The sequence below is a fragment of the Citrus sinensis genome, chromosome 4 (genome assembly GCF_022201045.2).
Source record: "Citrus sinensis cultivar Valencia sweet orange chromosome 4, DVS_A1.0, whole genome shotgun sequence".
NCBI classification, from domain to species: domain Eukaryota; kingdom Viridiplantae; phylum Streptophyta; class Magnoliopsida; order Sapindales; family Rutaceae; genus Citrus; species Citrus sinensis.
The window spans coordinates 611,702-629,596 of NC_068559.1; the positions used below are offsets into that span (position 1 = coordinate 611,702).

The following is a 17,895-nucleotide window of genomic DNA, read 5'->3' on the forward strand; positions in this document are numbered from 1 at the left end:
GAATAAAAGGGAAAAAACATTAAAAAATAGTAATTAATTAAAAAATCGCTCTACGTTTAGACCGGCCGCTGACCGCCGTTTTAAACCGATCAGTTTTCTGGTTCGTTACCGTTATGGTTCTGAAACCGCATTCTTTAATTTCTCTGTCCGTTGTTTTCTCGAGAAACAGCAGTCAAGTTCGTGCTTAGCCGGAGAGCTTCATCTGTTCTCGGCGAATAAAAGCAACCTTCAGTGCTATCCTAGCAATTGCCGACTCTGCAGCTTAATTATTTCTCAACTTAGGTGCGGCTTCTCTTCTCTTTCATCTGTGTTATTGTGTTAATTTAGTTCTTTTAATGGCCCTGTTGATTTGTTATTATTAGCTGTTATAAATGTTCTTGTATGGCTGTTGTAATTGTTTTGTGAGTTTTTAATAAGTCTATTAGATGATGGAGAATGAGTTTGAAGACGGCTATTCGAGTTTTTGCAGCTTTAATTTGGGATAATTTTCCATTTCTAGTTATGAGATTTTTGCGTTTAAGGTGAATGTGAGATATTTGATTGAGCTTTTGTTGCTTTAATTTCGATGAATTTTTCCCTTTTAGTTGTGGGATTTTATTTTTACGGTGATTTTGAGACTTACTGAGTTTTCGTCTATATATGTTGCTTTTAAAATGGTAATTTAGAGCCAAGATCCAGGAGGTATTTGATAGGATGCTCATATAGTTCGAAGTTGGAGCAGTGACAACCTGATCCCTTACTCTGTTTGTGTCAACATTGTAGTATCTCAATTTCAATTTCTTGAATCCATAACTTTAGACAGATGTGATAAGTTGGAGAGTGTGAATATTTCAAGGCACTGCCTCAAAACACTCTGTATCTATAGGTGTTTAGTTTAGTTGACTGAAATCAAGATTGAGGCTCCTAATTTGAGTATATTTCGATAGTCTGGTGATTTAATCTCCTTCTCTTCTAAAAATGCCTCTCTTTCAGAAGCTGATTTCTTTTTCAGCCTGGCAAAATTACTGATCAGTGGTTTGTTAAATATGTTGAACTTCTTGCCAGGTTCCATCTGTTCTGGAATTCTGGAGGGCTTGTTATATTATTCAAGATCTCAAAAAAGAAAAGAAAAGGAAAAGGACAAAAGAAAACATAAAGCATGAAGCACGATATCACTTCGATAAATGTGCTTAGGCCTAATATGATATGCATCTTGCGTGCAACGTGGTGTCAGTAGTCACACATGGTAACCCTTAGATGAATAGTCAACTTACGAGTAACGACGGCGGTGGTTTAATATAAATATCAAAATTGCATTGAATTTTCCACTAGCTAGCCAAAAAGAATCTGAAATTTGTGCATGAAGTTGAGGACATCCCTGAGCTTAAAAATTATAATGTGAATTTCGTGATCTAATCTTGATATCGACATTATGATAAATAAATTAATGCATTATTGTCAAGATTAGGAGACAGAAATCTCGTCTCACCTTGCTATGTGAGTTGTGTTTGCTTGACAATATATGCCTGCGTTCATATGCTATTACATTTGCTCTTTTATGCTACACCACTTGTTTGTCATCCTATTCCACATTTGAAGTTTTTTTAGCCAGCCATATACCATCCATCATGAATATTATTCAAATAAGTGGAGCTTTCTTTTTGTTTGTTACTTGTTTAAATTCTGTAAACTTGAGTTTCAAACACTTTTCAGTGCTTTGTTAATCATTTGCTTTAAACTCACTGGTTCATGGGCTCTGCCAAAATCCAGTATATAGATACCTTGATTTGTGATGCATAATTATTATATTTTAAATTTTAAGCATATTTTATACATAGACCAACATTTTTGTAAAAATAATTATATAAACTACCTGATAATTATGCTGCTTTAATTTTTCAGTTCCATCACATCTTAATTCTCAACATCATTGATTATTTCTCTTTGATCCAGATAGGAGTTCAATCCCTTTTCAGCCTTTCTGACTGTTGCCACAATGTTATTATAAAATGGGGGATTATGCTACCATAATGTAGCTATCCTAAATGGGGCTCAAGTATATATATTCCTTCCCAGTTTTGCAAAGTGCTAAATTCACTTTTACAATCTGTATTAGTTGAATTTGTCATCTTCCTAAATGGATAAGCTGTCACTTAGACAGATCAAGATTTTTTTGCCTGTGCTTTACTACTGTGCAGGAGCCAAGAAATTAGAAACCTGTGCCCAAGAACATGGACAGCAACGGCCATTTTGAATCTTTGATTACTTGTTCTTACATTGAATGCCTGAATATAAAAAATATCTGCTGCTTTCAGAAAAAATCTCTGGTATTCTTGAATTTTCCCAGACAAGTAAACAGCTGCATAGTGCTGATATTGCGAGTCTAATGAAAGTAATCTGGGCCTAGATTTAGGACATAATTTTTGCTGTTTTCTGCTTTTGCTGCTCTTTATTAATTGCTTAATTTTGATTGAGTTTTAATCGCTTTTTGCTGCTGTTTTACCTGCTAGTTCTGCTGTTTACTACTATTCTTTGCTACAGTTTTTGTTTCTATTTTTGTTGTTGTTTGTGTTGCTTTTTCTTTTTAATTTTTTGCAGTGTTTATTTATAATTTAATATTGTTAAGCAAACTTATTATAGAATCATAAAGAGGCAACAAACTTCAAGAACAAAGCATTCTCATATCATGAGGACTTGTGTGTGATTTATAGTAAAGAGCTAACAACTTTTATCGTTGCGCAAACGGAAAAAAAAAAAAAAATTCTAGTGCCGCGAGTCAAGTTATAGGACAAGAAATCAATGACAAACAAGTAGGGTTGAGTGATGAGTTGAAGAAGATAAAATTGCTCTGGGTAGTGCCACGCTCAAATTTTTTTAGTCTTTGTATGAGAACAGAGAAACATGAGTTGGACTTTTCTTTAATGGTAAAATTTAACTCATTCTATGGTTTATTAATGTCTAACTTATGAAATATAACTCATTTGAGCACTTGAAATTTGAGTAAGCTTTTTTGCAATTTTTTGTTATTTTAAATTCTGGACACTGTTTGATATTATGGGCTGTTATGGACATTGCTTCCATAAGAAAAATGAATATTGCTAACAAAAAGTGTTCTGTCTTTTGAATAATATTATGGGTTATATTTCTATTATTTCATTAAGCACTTGAAATTTTAGTATGTTTTCTCACAATATTTTTGTTATTTTTCTTGAAATAATATTCATATTTCTTATATAAAAGAATAAGGGGGAAAAAGCACTTCTGATAAAAGCATTATAAATCTTGCCAAGTCATAGAGAATGAAACATTAACCTGGTGGCTAGTTTTTCAATGGTTAAACATATATGTGGTTTTATAATTAATTTAATAGTAAATATTAAAAAATTAACATAAAGGGTAAACTTTTCTAGATATTAAAAAAAAAAAAATCAATTCTTCTCCTTTAAAAATGGAATTCTCTATCCTTTCCTTTCTCCTTCTATTTTTTTCCCTTCCTCGCCTCTCCATCCCTTTCTAGCAACCAAGCATAGCCTAATAGTTAATTTCTCTGCCCGTTGGGAATTTAATGGATTTCTTTCAAACCTATCCTCTTGTATTTTTTTAATGAGCTTTCGTGAAATCTAATTGAAATTCGAATCAAAGTTTAAATTTTTCTTAAAATCCCTGTTGATGATTAGTGAATAATTTAAGGTGAAAATTTAATTTCAAGTTTCTTATTTCATTATTGAGATTAATTTACAACCTATTTGATTAATTTCACATAAATATAGAATCTAGGAATAAATTTAGAGTCATGTAAATGGTTGAATTTGCTTAAAAAAAATGATTAAGGAAATTAAATGAAAAATCATACATGACTGAAAATCTCATCTCACAGTTAATTTTTCAATCAGGTTTATTAACCAAGTTCTTTAATAGAGGACTCTTTAACATGAAGAATGGAATCTTATGTTGTCTTTTTTTTTTTTTTTTTTGGGTTGAAATCGGAATGCTATGTTGTTAAAAAAGGCAAGAGTGGTTACTTTGAATCAGGCTTGTAAGCGACTCTTTTTAGGTGTAAGTGTTCTCCTAATTTCTCTTCTTGTAGCATTGCCTGCTGCACAACTACTTTTGCCGTTGGATACATCAGCATTGCAGCACCGTTTGATATATTAGTCCCAGTCCCGAATTTTTAGTAATGTACATAATTTATTGAGGCGACCATTTGGGGATCAGTAACCCCCAAAAAAAAAAAATTTAAAATTTTATAAAAGTTATATGTATTTTATTCAGAGTGAGATTATTGACATCGCGTATATATATATATATATATGTGTATAAATTTATAATTTAGTCCGGCCTGATAAAGAATTCTGGCACTGTAGTCAATCGACAATTCTCTTATGTTGTCATTTGCACTGCTGAATTCATCAAAACTATATCCACAAGTTTTTTTTTTTGAAGTCATTCACAATGTAATACGCATATGGGTTGGTTGGATCAAGTAAGAATTTCATTATTTTGAAAAAGGGAGAAAAAAAAAGGTGGGGTGGAAAAGAAACTTTTTGACTTTTTTTTGTTATTTTTTATTTTTCCAATGGACATTTTATTTGATTAGTAGTAAACCACTAAACCGGTTTTACAAAAGCAGTTATAAAAAATTTAAAGTCTTTCTTAGTGGGGGCAAAGGAAGAAACAACTGTTTCCCACATGCACAATCACTAGGCTTAATTTTTGGCTTATTAGATACATATTGTGAATAAGCCACCAGTTTGAAGTCACCAAAATTCAAAAACAAATGACAACTTCTTCGCATCTTCTCCGCTTCTGCTTCTTCTTCTTGTGTCTTTTTTGCTTCTCGTCGGCAGATGGGACTCAACTGATATTAGTAAACAACTGCAAGGAAACCATATGGCCTGGAATCCTAGGAACTGCTGGCCACGAGACTCCCTATAATGGCGGTTTTGTTCTCTGCAGTGGGGAGCAAACAGTCCTCGAAGTTCCGGAAAAATGGTCAGGCAGAATCTGGCCAAGACAAGGCTGTTGCTTTGATGAAACGACAGGCAAAGGCTCATGCCAAACTGGGGACTGCGCCGGCCTTCGACAGTGTAAAGGACTTGGTGGTGTTCCCCCAGCCACACTAGTAGAAATGACTCTGGGGACACAAGCGTCGGCCTTACATTACTATGATGTGAGTTTGGTTGATGGTTTCAACGTGCCTGTTTCAATGGCACCAATTGGTGGTGGTGCAGGCTGCGGAGTTGCCGCCTGTGAGGCTGATTTAAACATTTGTTGCCCTGCTAACTTGGCGGTGAAGAAACAAGGGAAACTGGTGGCTTGCAAAAGTGCCTGTGTCGCTGCAAAATCTGATAGGTATTGTTGCACTGGGGAGTTTGCAAATCCGAGAAGATGCAAACCTACTGTTTTTTCCCATCTTTTTAAAGCAATTTGCCCCAGGGCCTATAGCTATGCCTATGATGATTCTACAAGCCTTAAAACTTGCAGGGCTCCTCGCTATGTCATTACATTTTGTCCTCCTAATTGACGGATTAATGTATGGTTTCTGATGCTGTTTTCAGTTCTTGCTGCTGGATTTCTAATTCTGGTATAATTTTGTTGTTCACTTTGATATCAATGGAAGTTTTCTTGTTACTGAAAATGTTTAATAGAATCATAAAGCTCTCTCATCATTAGGCCTCAGCCCACTTGTTCAATGCTTAGTGGCTTCTTGTTTACACTGCATTCCTGGACGTTAAGCATTTTCTAACAGCTTTCTGGAACTAATAACTTCGGTCTTGGGATCACAAAGGCCAGCATACCCCAAATCTCAAGAAGATACTTTAATAGTTCTCATTGATTTCTGTCGAAATCAAGGAATTTTAAATTAAAATTAAATTTGTTCTGTTAGGAATTTGATTATAGAGACTCGAAATATTATATAATCAAAGTGAATCGCCGCCATTGACTAGACATAAACAATAATGCTAAGAAGAAACCTCCAATCCATTCCCTTTGATTCCAATAACACTTGGATACATATAAGTCAGACAACGAGGAAACTCCAGAAATTTTCTGATGGAACCTTTAAAGAAGGGAAACTGGAAAGAGTTTGATTCCAATAATACGTCATTATATATATATATGTTATTTTTTTTTTGCATGGATGATGGATTAGACTATTTTTTGAGACAAATGGATCCGGAAGTGGGGAATGGATGTGTACAAGAAGACGAGGAGTTGGGTTGGGGAAAATCTTTACCTGTGCCCAGCGTTCAGGAGATTGTGAGGAATGACTCTCTGTGTGTGCCTGAAAGATACATACAAGAACGCCAGAACAGGCCAGATTATCACTCTGAGGTCTCTTATGCTTCGTCCGAAATACCAGTCATAAACATGTCTTTGCTGGCCAATGGAGATAAAGATGAGCTAAGAAAATTTGACATCGCTTGCAAAGAATGGGGTTTCTTCCAGGTACATTCGACCGATGCAACAAATTGTGGTACTTAGTACACTGAAACATAATGGGTAATGCATCTTTTGCAGATAACAAATCATGGGATAGCAGAAACGGTGATACACAATATGAAGGACGCAATAGCAGCATTTTTTCAACTCCCTTTTGATGAGAAAAAGAAGTACACAATGCCAGCCAATGATGTTCAAGGATATGGGCAAGGCTATGTAGTCTCAGAGCAGCAAAAGCTCGACTGGAGCGACGTCCTGTTCCTAGTGACCCTCCCACCTTCAGTTAGGAATTTAAAGCTCTGGCCGGTCGCTTTGCCAGGTTTCAAGTATGTATAATCATTTCGAACATTCAGTGATCTCAAAAATTGATTCCATTTCTTATATTTGTTTCATAGGGAGTCGATAGATCAGTACTCTACAGAAATACGAAAGGTCACTGAAGAAATATTTGCCAAGCTGTCATTGCTGATGGGGATGGATACAGATGGTCTAAAAATGTTGCATGGAGAGATGAAGCAAGCTACAAGAATGAATTACTATCCCACTTGCTCCAGACCTGAACTTGTCCTTGGTGTTAGTCCCCATTCAGATGCAAGCACGATAACCCTACTCCTGCAAGATGATAAAATCACTGGCCTCCAAATTAAGCATAAAGACAGCTGGATTCCTGTAAAACCAATTCCAGATGCAATTGTCGTAAATATTGGCGATGTAGCTGAGGTAGTTAATGATATTTGCATAGAATTTTATCATTACTACTTTGAAATTAAAATTGTATGCTTTTTGGCTTTTCAGGTTTTAAGCAATGGATTGTACAAAAGCGTTGAACACAGAGCTGTGACAAATGATAAGAAGGCAAGAATGTCAGTGGCCACATTTGTGATCCCAAGTGAAGAAGTAGAAATTGGTCCTTTGGAATCAATGGTGGATGACAAACAATTCCCTAGAATGTACAGAAATATGAAGTATGTTGATTATCTTAGACACACTTTAGAAAGGAAAATGGACGGCAAAGCTCACACTGAATATCTGAAGCTGTAAGTTGAATAATTGTTGCATGTTTACAAGCTCTGTAACAAACGAATGAAAACAATGCAAAACGTCGGCCAATTTGTTATGTGACACTTTGCTGCTGCATCTCAGAAGATAAAACTAATTGATTTTAAGCTGGGTTATGATATGATATGTAACCTTCATAGTTTAAGGCATAACGAAGTGTTAAAAAGAAATAAGTAAATCATGGAACAAATTGAATAAATTAACCAAAAATATTTGTCCTGTTAGGACTTTGTTTGGCTTAAATTTTTGACACAAAATTTGATATAATGAAAGTGAACCACCGGCATTGAAAAGAGAGAAATAAGAAGCTCGCTCCAAGGTGCCAATCCCTAAAACACCCAGCATTACTTCAGCTTGAGATTTTCAATATAGCAAGTCAGACAAGAAAAAAAGTATTGCATGAATTTTCTAATGGAAATTAAAAAGAAGGGAAAGAGATAGACTACTAGACATTTGACTTTACAGAAGCAGTCTGCTTCTCAACTTAAGACTTAAGTGTCTAAGCACATGTTTTTGTATATGAAAAACAAAAATGGATCCTCTGAGAAATGACCCTCAGTCTGTGCCTTAAAGATACATACAAGATCAAAAGGACAGGCCACTTGATACTGAGTTCTATCCAGCTTCATTGAAGCTACCAGTCATGGACTTCTCACTGGCCAGTGGAGATGAAGATGAGCAAAGAAAACTAGACGGTGCTTGCAAGGAATCGGGCTTCTTTCAGGTACGATATTCAACCAAATGAAAATGTATTATAAAACGTAACCCAGAATGCATTTTTTTTCCCCGGTAACAAATAATGGGATAGCAGAAACGGTGCCATGTGATATGAAGGCAGCAGTAGCAGCATTTTGTGAACTTCATTTGGATGAAAAGATGAAGTATGCTAGTGGCAGCTACAGTCTACAGATAGAGGCAAGGCTATGTAGTCTCAGAGCAACAAAAGCTCGACTAGTGTGATCTCGTATTCCTAATGACTCACCCTGTCAACCATGTAAGATCAGAAACTGAAGCTCTGGCCAGCCACAATACCAGGTTTCAAGTATGTGTTATCATTCTCTTGACATACAATGGATACAGTCATAGCTGGAAGACACTAGTTTCATTTCTAATATTTGTTGCAATAGGGATGCAGTAGCACAATACTCGGAAGAATACAAAGGGTGGCTGAGGAAGTACTTGCCAAGCTATCATTATTGATGGGAATGGATAAAGATGGTCTTAAAATGTTACATAGGGAGATGAAACAAGCTGTGAGAATGAATTACTATCCAACTTGCTCAAGACCGGATCTTGTTCATGGTGTTAGCCCCCATTCTGATGCATGCACAATAACTTTTCTTCTGCTGGATGATGAGATCACTGCTCTACAAATTAAGCATAAAGATAAATGAATTCCCGTAAAACCAATTCCACATACACTTCTTGTAAACATCGGCGATGATGCTGAGGTATTCAATAATCAAAAGATTGACTTCAAATAGGTTATAGGTGAGTAGAATTTTCTTAATGCAACATTGACATTATAAATTTGTCGGGTTCTCCAGATTTGGAGTAATGGAGTGTACTGAAGCATTGAACAGAGAGCTGTAACAAATGAGGAGGAAGCTAGAATGTCAGTGTTAACCGCTGTGCTTCCATATAAAGTAGAAATCGGTCCAGTGGAAACAACGGTGAATGATGATCGGTCTAGAGTTCACAGAAACATTAAGTTTATTGATTATCTTGGTCAATATTTAGATAGGAAAATGGAAAACAAAGCTCACACCGAAATTCTGAAGCTGTAAGGTGAATAATTGCCAGCCGTGTTACAGTTTCTAAGCTATATCAATGACTGCATAAAACTAATCATGTATTGGCTTAATAATTAATGAAAAACTTTAGTTTGGTTTGTGATGTTTGATATTTCCATGGTTAAGGTACTGATATATCAGATCGATACCATATCATGTGCTAAAGAACAATATAATGGAACAAACAGAAATTAACCATACATAATTCTCTAGGATGAGGCTTGGCGGCGATATGAGGAATAAGTTCTTTAAACAAAGAGAAAACAATCCATACATTAGGAAAATTCCACAACTCTCCTAAACTCAAGCTCTCACTGCCTGATAACATTTGTACAGTCACAATCACAATGCGCTACCTCCTCCCTTTTTACACCCTTAAAACTTGTACAGTAAAATTTAACTCTTCAGGGCATCAGTGTGTTCACCATCTGAGCCTCAGCTAGCCTGATTCTAGGTATATCCTCAAACTAACAAATGTACAGCTTTAAGTACAAGCAACAATTTTATTTCCAATCAGCTCTAATCTATCCAAAAAAATAGATAGAGCCAGTACCAGACATGGAAAGGAAAGAAGAAAGAAAGAGGCATTCATACTATCCTCAGTTAGCTGTACATTAACTTCCTTTCCTATGCCATCTATGCGGGATGTGGAGTCATAATGCTTATCCTCCTCTCTGCAAGAAGATTGAGCACATCATTTGAAAGTTCTCATATAATATGTAAGTAAAGGCACAGCACTAGTATTATCACATTTTCTCCTGTTAGTTACATATGCCCACAGCTGTGCTAAGATAGGAAAGGATTTATCAGACATAGGTAAAAACAATAAACATAGTGTTATTCTCTGCTACTGACCCCAGAGATTTTTTAGATTTAACAATTTGTGCATTCATTAGACAAGTGTGTGTGAAAAGATAACAAAGCCAGGGACATGCGTATTTCTAAACCTGTTTTATAGTATAAAAAGAGTTCCTATTTTTATTCAACCTGCAAGTATGACTTTGACTCACTGAATTGAATGAAGCACACTCCCTGAATACAATAAAATTAATTGTTAAAGAGCAAACGTCTTGTAAATCAATTTCCAAACAATGATCTTCAGTTAAAATGGGAAAAACCAGGCATTCTGCACGCTCAAGACAGCAAAGGAAGAAAAAAAGTTATAAAGGAAAGGAAGAAAAATACCCCCGGCTGCGACAAGTTTCTCTACACGTGCAACTATGTGCTTCCCATAAGTATATTTCTTCAGAGCATTCAAGTGAACCTTAATTCGATTGAGAATCAATTCAAGTTGCTGGTCATCACAAGTTTCCAGCACCTTCTGTACGACATAATTTGCAAATTGATCTTTCATCATCACCTAAATAAAGCAGAATGAACAAATATCAAAATGTGGACAAAATAGTTAATATAACCAGCAAAACCAAGCAATAACCAGCTAAAAGCATAAGCAAGCAAATAAATATGGAATATGCAAACAGATGAGTCCATAAAGCAAGTAAACCTTAGGATGGTACTTACAAATTGTGAAGAATGATTCCAATAACGAGTTACCATTTTCATCATGCTGTAGCAATTTTCTAACACTTCCCACTGCATGATTTTTTTTTTTTAAATTTTATGCAAAAAACCATTTCACGATTAGAAGTCTACCCTCTAGTGATATGTTACCGCCGCCTTAAGAACCCACTCACTTTCCAGGCATCCAATGTAAGAGAATAATTCATAGTTCAAAAATTCTTTTGATTTGGTAAATGCATGGAGAGCACATGGTTCATTGGCAAACCTGAAGAGGCTCATTTTCCTCAATGGAACCAAGCATCTCATTCACCAGGGCCTGGCGTTCTGCAGGAGTTCCAAAAGATAGACACTTCTCTATAACATTGGAGGCAAACTTCTGCTGGCTCATCTGAACTATCTGCCCAGTTAATTTCTTAATTATGGCCGAGCGTTCATGAGGTTTTCCATGTTCTAGTACATGCTGCGACATTTTGCACAAACAATTAGAAGTGAGGTAACCATTTAAGTTCAAAAAAATAAGATGGGGAGGAGAGGAGAATGGAGACAGAAAAATATACTATTCTTGAATGCTTTGCATGCCAGTCAGGAAGAAGGACTCGCATGACAGATCAAAGAAATTAATTAAATTGAAATATCATGATATATATGGAAAACATTCAAACCAAAAAAATCCTATTGCAAGTGAACTAAACTTATACAAATTGCCTACTCTAGCAATCCAAAAGTAGGATCATTTGTTTCCCTGATCCAAATCTAAGATCCACTATTGGAACGCCTTCCAGCCACTAATAAACTGAACAATCCAAAAGCTGAAAGGCGTCGCAATGTGTTCGAAGATTAAATTGACCATAGGCAAAATATTTTTGCATCTCAAGAAAGCTTATACTCAATACAAATAATACCTACTAAGGACCAAAACAAACCTGTACAACATAATTCCCATACTGGTCTTGTGCCAACATGCAAACTGACTGCAAAATCTCATCCATCATTATAGATTGGGTTTTTTCATCATGGCAATGCTCCAGAACTCTCTGCCAGATTAAAGTTATACTATTTTAGTATTACAAGTGTTAGAATGATCCTCCTAGCTCATACTTTGAAACAAAATACATAAATGTATGAAATATAAAATTAGTTTCCACACCTGTATGACACGACAACCATAAGGATGAGTTGACAGGGTCACAACTTGATCATAAAATGTCAAAACAATGAACTGGATTGCATCTTCAGGTACACATTCAATACACTTCTGGATAACATGGTTCCCATTCTGATCACGTACACAACGCATGATATGACCGTCAAGCTCTTTAACCATTTGAGTCTGCTGGTCCAGTTCAACAACTTCTATTGCCTGAATGACCAGATTAAAGCACATTAAATGTAGAAAATTAAGTTATGACGCAAAGTTTCATATCATGATAAGTGTCAAAAGTTGGATCGACTCTATAAAATAAAGCAAACCTTCTGGATCACTCGACAGCCATACATCTGCAGGCTAAGGGTCAGCACATGCCCAGTTAATTGGTCAGCAAGTTCTCTGATTTGGGATGCGGTTCCATGCTCAAAAAACTGAGGTAAGAAGGTACCAAAATAGCCATGAAGAGTCAACAACTCAAAATTCTTAGACAATATCTTGAAACATAATTGAATGTGCAGAAATATAACAGATTAAGGTATTTTTTACTGAATAAATAAACAAATAATTTTAACAGAAGCTCCATAATCACAATGGTTTTTAAATTCGAAGTACCTTCTGGATCACATAGTTGCCAAACACATCAGTCATCAATGAAAGAGCTTGGGGCATTATCTCTTGGAAAACCATGTTTTTCTCCTCTGTTGTGGCAGTTTCAAGCTTTTGTTGAATAAATCGGCTTCCATACTGATCAGCACTGTCAACAGATGGTAATAAATGAAGGTATTAAACTTCTGGAAACCAGCATAAGAGGACTAAAAGTTTAAGCAGCAAATATATACCTGAACTCAACAACATGACCGGCAATTTCAGACAACTCAAAACACTTAGTTTTGTTGCTTTTAAATTCATCTAGTAAGGAGGATGCAAAACTTTCATCCAAGCTACCTCCAGCTTCTGAGTGCCACGGTCCCATGACACCACCAGACAGATTCCTCATCCCTGAAGGAAAGCGCATATTGCGATCACCATGCCTGACTGGACTACCAGATCCTACAGGAGAGTTTGGAAGAAGAGGACCCCCGGGATACGACATGCCAAGGCCAAATGCTGGATTTCCGTAGAGATTATTGTTTAAGCTACCGGATTTATTAAGGTAAGGTACACCATACTGTGATTTTTGAGGTGACAGCAATGCCCCTAAGTATGCTTTCTGGAGTCCAAGTAAATCCATGTATGAATTACCAATGTCCATTGCAGGATCATTGAGGGATGCAACCTGTGCCGCAGCATATTCATTTGATCTTAAGTACTGAAGATACAGCGGGTCCATCAGGGGTGCCTGAAGAGCACTCCCAGCAGTGTGATTCCCCAGCCTATTCATACTCTGCAATTCTGCTGCCGCTGCCATTACATTTGGTCCTAAACCCAAACTCGCCAATGTTCTAGCGTCCAAGCCATTTCCTGCCATTGCAGAAGCAGCGGCGGCATTTTCATATAAAGGTGGCAAATTACCACTGCCAATTGGGCTTCCCATCATGGATGGCGATGAAGGATTCATAGAATACCCATTTAAGCTAAAGTTTGAAAATGCAGAATTCATGTTGCCCATAACTTGATGGTGAGAAGGTGAATTTCCTCCACCATTAAGAGTTGGGGTAGAGGGTCCTTTTAGGTAAGAGTTTGAAGATGACAAAGCAGATTTATGCACATCAGCCATCAAAGAAGCATTGTTCATATCAATGCCCACCCCACTTTTACCCATATTTGGATAAGACCCCTTAGTTGAATGCGAAGCAGAATGCATAAGAAGATGTCCAGATTCTGACCTACCCAAGAAGGGATGTTGTTTCATATGTCTGGAGTCACCTTGCAAATTGAAGAGACTGTGGCGATCATCAATTTCATGTTGATTTTGCGACCTTGAATTGTTCTCTTGATCTGCCACGCCATCTGTCGACAGATTCAAGCCAGACAAAGCTGCAACTATCTCCGCAGAGTCTTTCAAGCTAGGTGAGACACCATTCAAGGGTAGTGGACCACTAACACTTCTTTTATCCATAGAGCTAGCCCTCCCAACTCCAGCAGTTGGAATGCGTGGACTAGGAGCTCTAGCCATAAGTTGAGGATCCGGAGTAGTGCTTCTTGACAAGGAGGCACCCAGAGCAGAGGCATATGAATGAGAAGCCGATGTCCCAACACTTTGAGCTGATGGCATGCCCTGTTTATTTGCACTTGAACCCAAACCATCAATGGATGATAAATCATGATGCAGATGAGCAAACTGGGTTTCAGAACTCTCAATAGCATCCTCAAATGCATTGCGGCTAGGGGGACGAGAAGGATGCCTTGAGACAGGCGCTCCATGACTCATATCATCCTGCATTACAAAAGGAAATTATAAAGCACATGGCATGTAAAAGAAAGAGAGGCTTGTGAGTAAAGGGAGTAAATAAAGCGCATATTTTGCACACAACCAATTTGATCCAACTAGTACTAAGTGTGTTATCCGAAAAAGGTTAAACAAAAAAGATCATGAAATAGGATTAAACAAACTAAAGAAGTAATTATTAGAGAATCACATCTTATAAAAAATGATAGAATTGACAAAATTATATCTGCAATATGTTCAATAAAGAAGCAGACAGTTATTAAAGAATATGCTCATATATAGTTTTTAAACCATTTAAAACACATCATTTTCCAGGAGTTGCAATCACATAGTTTTTAAACCATTGAAACACATCATTTTCTCGGAGTTGCAACCACATTTACCCAGTGAAAAAATGCAAGTACATGAGTATATAAATCTATGCATGCATGCGTACATATATGATGACCATCCACAAGTAGGACATAAGAGAAGTCTAGTGTTACGTGTGAACACTAAGCAAACAACATGCATCCCCTAAAAGGAAGCAACAAAGATAATCAATCCTTATCAGCAATCAATATAACACACAAATAAAATAAAATTTTAAAAAATGTCCACGCATCGTAGCAAGCAACTCCACTCTTTGTCAGCCACCCATTGACACCAATCACCTTGCACCAAATTGACACAAAGGTGAAAGATTATGGTTTTATGTCCTTAATTCATTTGTTTATTACAGATAACGACAGACGCATCCTTGCACACCTTTGTGCAACAGGATTCGATTGGTGAACCAAAGATTTGAAAGCAGCCAGCCAGAGAGGAGGCAAACCAGCATCATACAGATATTAAATGAACATGCACAAATGTAAAAGCAGACAAATTAACTCCACTAGCAGAATGGAAAAACCAAGTGCCAATGCAAGTAATTTACTATGACTAATCCTTCAACAATACAGTCAATTTCTTTTCTTTTATAATTTTTCTTCCTCAATTTCTTTTCTTTTATTAATTTTCTTCCTTATTCTTTCTCTTTCTTTTCTGGATAGAGCACTCAGATGGTTATTGTCAACAGTAATGCAAAAGCAGTTAAATAACCAAGTGAAAACAGTATATGACATTGAACATCAGCATTCTATATAAGGAAATGTAAATACATGCATCTAATAATCCAAGCCATATTGTCTAATAATCAAAATGTAATCTTATAAGTTTAAATATAATTCCTTGTTCGCCAAAAGTAAACCATCATGCTGCAAAACATTGAGACACAGTACAAATCAGATAATCCGAAAGGAATAATCTAATTACAATTAGCATGAAATACAAGTATTCCATCTCCAATTGATCAACTTTATCCCATCAACTAAACATCAAACTATCACCTAGCAGCACCATACAATTTAAAAACCAAGTCATGAACCAAACAATAACATAATTTACAATCAAAATCAAACTAAAACAACATTTATTCACCAAAAGCTAAACCAAATGAAAACCAGAAACCAACAACCGTCACCAAATTTTCACCTGAATAATCTCTGCAATGCTCTTCTGCCTACTCCCTAATCCCAACCCCGGCAACCCTATCAACCCATCACCTCCCCATTCTCCTCCTCCACCGCTGCCGCCGCTATTCTCCTCCTCCTTCCCTCCAAAACCTGGTTGCACGGCGAAAAGCGACCCATTCCCCTTCCTCCTATCACCAATCCCTCCAACTTCTCCCCCTCCACGCAATCTTTGCGTAAACCTCCAATCCTCCTTTGACAACAAAGGAGGAGGCAGTCTAGGATTCAGGTTCACATTAGAGTAATAATAATTGACATAAGCAGGATCAGCCCTTAACTCCTCTTCATTCAAAAACCCACCTTTGTTATCGCTTAGTTTCTTGAACAAACCATCTATTGAGCTCAAAGAACCTTCAACAGTTGGCGGCGCTGACCCACTTCTAAAAATATTCAGTTCCTTTTCAAGATCAGCAGCACTAGCACTATTAACTTGTGTTGCTTCTTGCAGATGCTGCTGCTGCTTTTGTTCACGAATCAGCTTGCCTAAATCTTCAACATAGTCAGGACTCTTATACATGGATGATCGTATTGATATATCAGGCATCATCTTTGAAGAAGTCCAACAATATCAATGATCATTTACACATTAAAGATTGAAACTTTTAGCTGAAAATTGATAAACAGAAACTGGGATTTTTTGTTTAAGCTCAAAAAGATGAATTTTACGATCAAAACCAACAATCCAGAACAAAACGGCTAAAAATGGAGACTTTGAAGAATCCAATAGAAAAAAACTAAGCTTTGATTGTGGGATGAAGTGAGAATTTTGTAATGATGGAGGCTTTGGCCATTGTTGAGAGAAAGACACAGAGTGGAGTGAAGAATAGAATGGGCAGTCATAAGCTGAGAGGTGGAGTGATCTGGGCCGTTGGTGAAGAAAATGACGGCTAAGATTGATTCTGAATGGATTTGTTCTTACAAGAGGGTCTCTAGGGTTTTATATTTGTGAGATTAAATGCTAAATTACAGTTAAAGAATTTTTAATGTGAAACAATACTTACGAGGTAATTTTGGATATGATGATCTAAGCACATTTTAATTTTATAGTGACATTATTTTTAGGCTCAATATATAATAGGGTTGTTAAATATTGTAGACCGTAATTTTAAAACCCTATAAGTAATAATCATTTTTATAAATAAAGAGACATGACTCATGTGGCAAACTTTTGTTCTAATCAATTTAGGTTTTCTTGTTCATTATTCTTTATTTTTATCAAAGTGAATTAAACACTGAATTTACCGTGTACAAGAGCATTTTGAGTATAACATAATCTAATTATAATAATTTTTATCAATTATCAAGCTTGTAGGCATGCAATAAAGTTTTATTAAATGGATACACTCGAAATAAATCATGGATTACTTTCTTGTAAATAAAATATGTTGAGACTTTTTCTGAATATTTCAACCTATTAATAAAAGTTGATAAATGATAATACGACAATAATAGTTTATTTTCTTTTATCATATTTTTTTTATGATTAAGGTTTGAATAGGAACCTAACGTGAACGTGTCATATTATTTTCACGACTTTGTTGATAATTATATATATATATATATATATATATGAGATTTTGGTCAAATTTAACCAAACATTTATATAAGTTGGAAAAAAAATAAATTCTAAAAAAATGTTCAGTAGTCACTGGTGATAAAATTTATAAAAAGATTCATTAATTTGCCATGGATATAGGCATCGATTTCTTTTTCTCTTTTGCATTGTTCTTTTTCTTTCTTTTAGTTTCATATTTAGAGAATTGTTTTTTAAATAGAATGTTTTTAGAATGCCAGTTATGCGTCCAAAAAAAACTTAAAAATTTGTTAAACTTGAAACGAGTATTTAATTCTTATTATGGAACATTTTTGCATACTTAGCTCACCGTATATTTTATTGTATTCTTTATTAATTTATTGTCGAAAGTATATTTTAAAATTCGTAAAATTGATATGTTTGCTAGTATCCGATAATTTTTAAATTATTTCACTTTTTGTATTATATGTATTAATATT

The 17,895-nt window shown here is 35.8% G+C and overlaps 3 protein-coding genes across 4 annotated transcripts; 2 read left to right on the plus strand and 1 right to left on the minus strand.

Annotated features, from left to right (window-relative positions):
* Positions 1 to 2: 2 nt before the first annotated feature.
* Positions 3 to 5,528, plus strand: LOC102626229 (thaumatin-like protein). 2 transcript variants are annotated; one of them, XR_003066450.2, is made up of 2 exons: positions 3 to 282; positions 1,933 to 2,540. XR_003066450.2 is itself a non-coding variant. In XM_052439999.1 (2 exons), the coding sequence occupies exon 2, from the start codon at positions 4,757 to 4,759 to the stop codon at positions 5,501 to 5,503; it is 747 nt and encodes a 248-aa protein (XP_052295959.1). In that variant the 5' UTR covers positions 3 to 282; positions 3,988 to 4,756; the 3' UTR covers positions 5,504 to 5,528. The 2 variants fall into 2 exon arrangements, 1 of the variants encoding a protein (XP_052295959.1); XM_052439999.1 differs by lacking the exon at positions 1,933 to 2,540 and adding an exon at positions 3,988 to 5,528.
* Positions 5,529 to 5,666: 138 nt separating this feature from the next.
* LOC102625942 (codeine O-demethylase-like) lies at positions 5,667 to 9,397 on the plus strand. The gene is made up of 4 exons (XM_052439998.1): positions 5,667 to 6,429; positions 6,502 to 6,749; positions 6,819 to 7,143; positions 7,219 to 9,397. The coding sequence occupies exons 1-4, from the start codon at positions 6,034 to 6,036 to the stop codon at positions 7,462 to 7,464; spliced, it is 1,215 nt and encodes a 404-aa protein (XP_052295958.1). The 5' UTR covers positions 5,667 to 6,033; the 3' UTR covers positions 7,465 to 9,397.
* Positions 9,398 to 9,504: 107 nt separating this feature from the next.
* LOC102625650 (pumilio homolog 1-like) lies at positions 9,505 to 16,767 on the minus strand. Its single transcript, XM_006486328.4, has 9 exons — positions 15,845 to 16,767; positions 12,783 to 14,320; positions 12,556 to 12,697; positions 12,267 to 12,374; positions 11,944 to 12,156; positions 11,720 to 11,830; positions 11,062 to 11,256; positions 10,461 to 10,635; positions 9,505 to 9,949 (listed from the first exon to the last, which is right to left on the minus strand). The coding sequence occupies exons 1-9, from the start codon at positions 16,427 to 16,429 to the stop codon at positions 9,912 to 9,914; spliced, it is 3,105 nt and encodes a 1,034-aa protein (XP_006486391.1). The 5' UTR covers positions 16,430 to 16,767; the 3' UTR covers positions 9,505 to 9,911.
* Between the last annotated feature and the right edge of the window lie 1,128 nt (positions 16,768 to 17,895).

Excerpts from the sequence above, each read along its gene's own strand:
- LOC102626229 (XM_052439999.1), top strand. The coding sequence starts at position 4,757 with ATGACAACTTCTTCGCATCTTCTCCGCTTCTGCTTCTTCTTCTTGTGT.
- LOC102625942 (XM_052439998.1), top strand. The coding sequence starts at position 6,034 with ATGGAACCTTTAAAGAAGGGAAACTGGAAAGAGTTTGATTCCAATAAT. Across the intron at positions 6,430-6,501 it reads AAGAATGGGGTTTCTTCCAG|ATAACAAATCATGGGATAGC; the intron begins GTACATTCGACC and ends CATCTTTTGCAG. Across the intron at positions 7,144-7,218 it reads ATATTGGCGATGTAGCTGAG|GTTTTAAGCAATGGATTGTA; the intron begins GTAGTTAATGAT and ends TTGGCTTTTCAG.
- LOC102625650 (XM_006486328.4), bottom strand. The coding sequence starts at position 16,429 with ATGATGCCTGATATATCAATACGATCATCCATGTATAAGAGTCCTGAC. Across the intron at positions 11,257-11,719 it reads ATGGGAATTATGTTGTACAG|CATGTACTAGAACATGGAAA; the intron begins GTTTGTTTTGGT and ends AAAATGTCGCAG. Across the intron at positions 9,950-10,460 it reads GAAACTTGTCGCAGCCGGGG|AGAGGAGGATAAGCATTATG; the intron begins GTATTTTTCTTC and ends ATCTTCTTGCAG.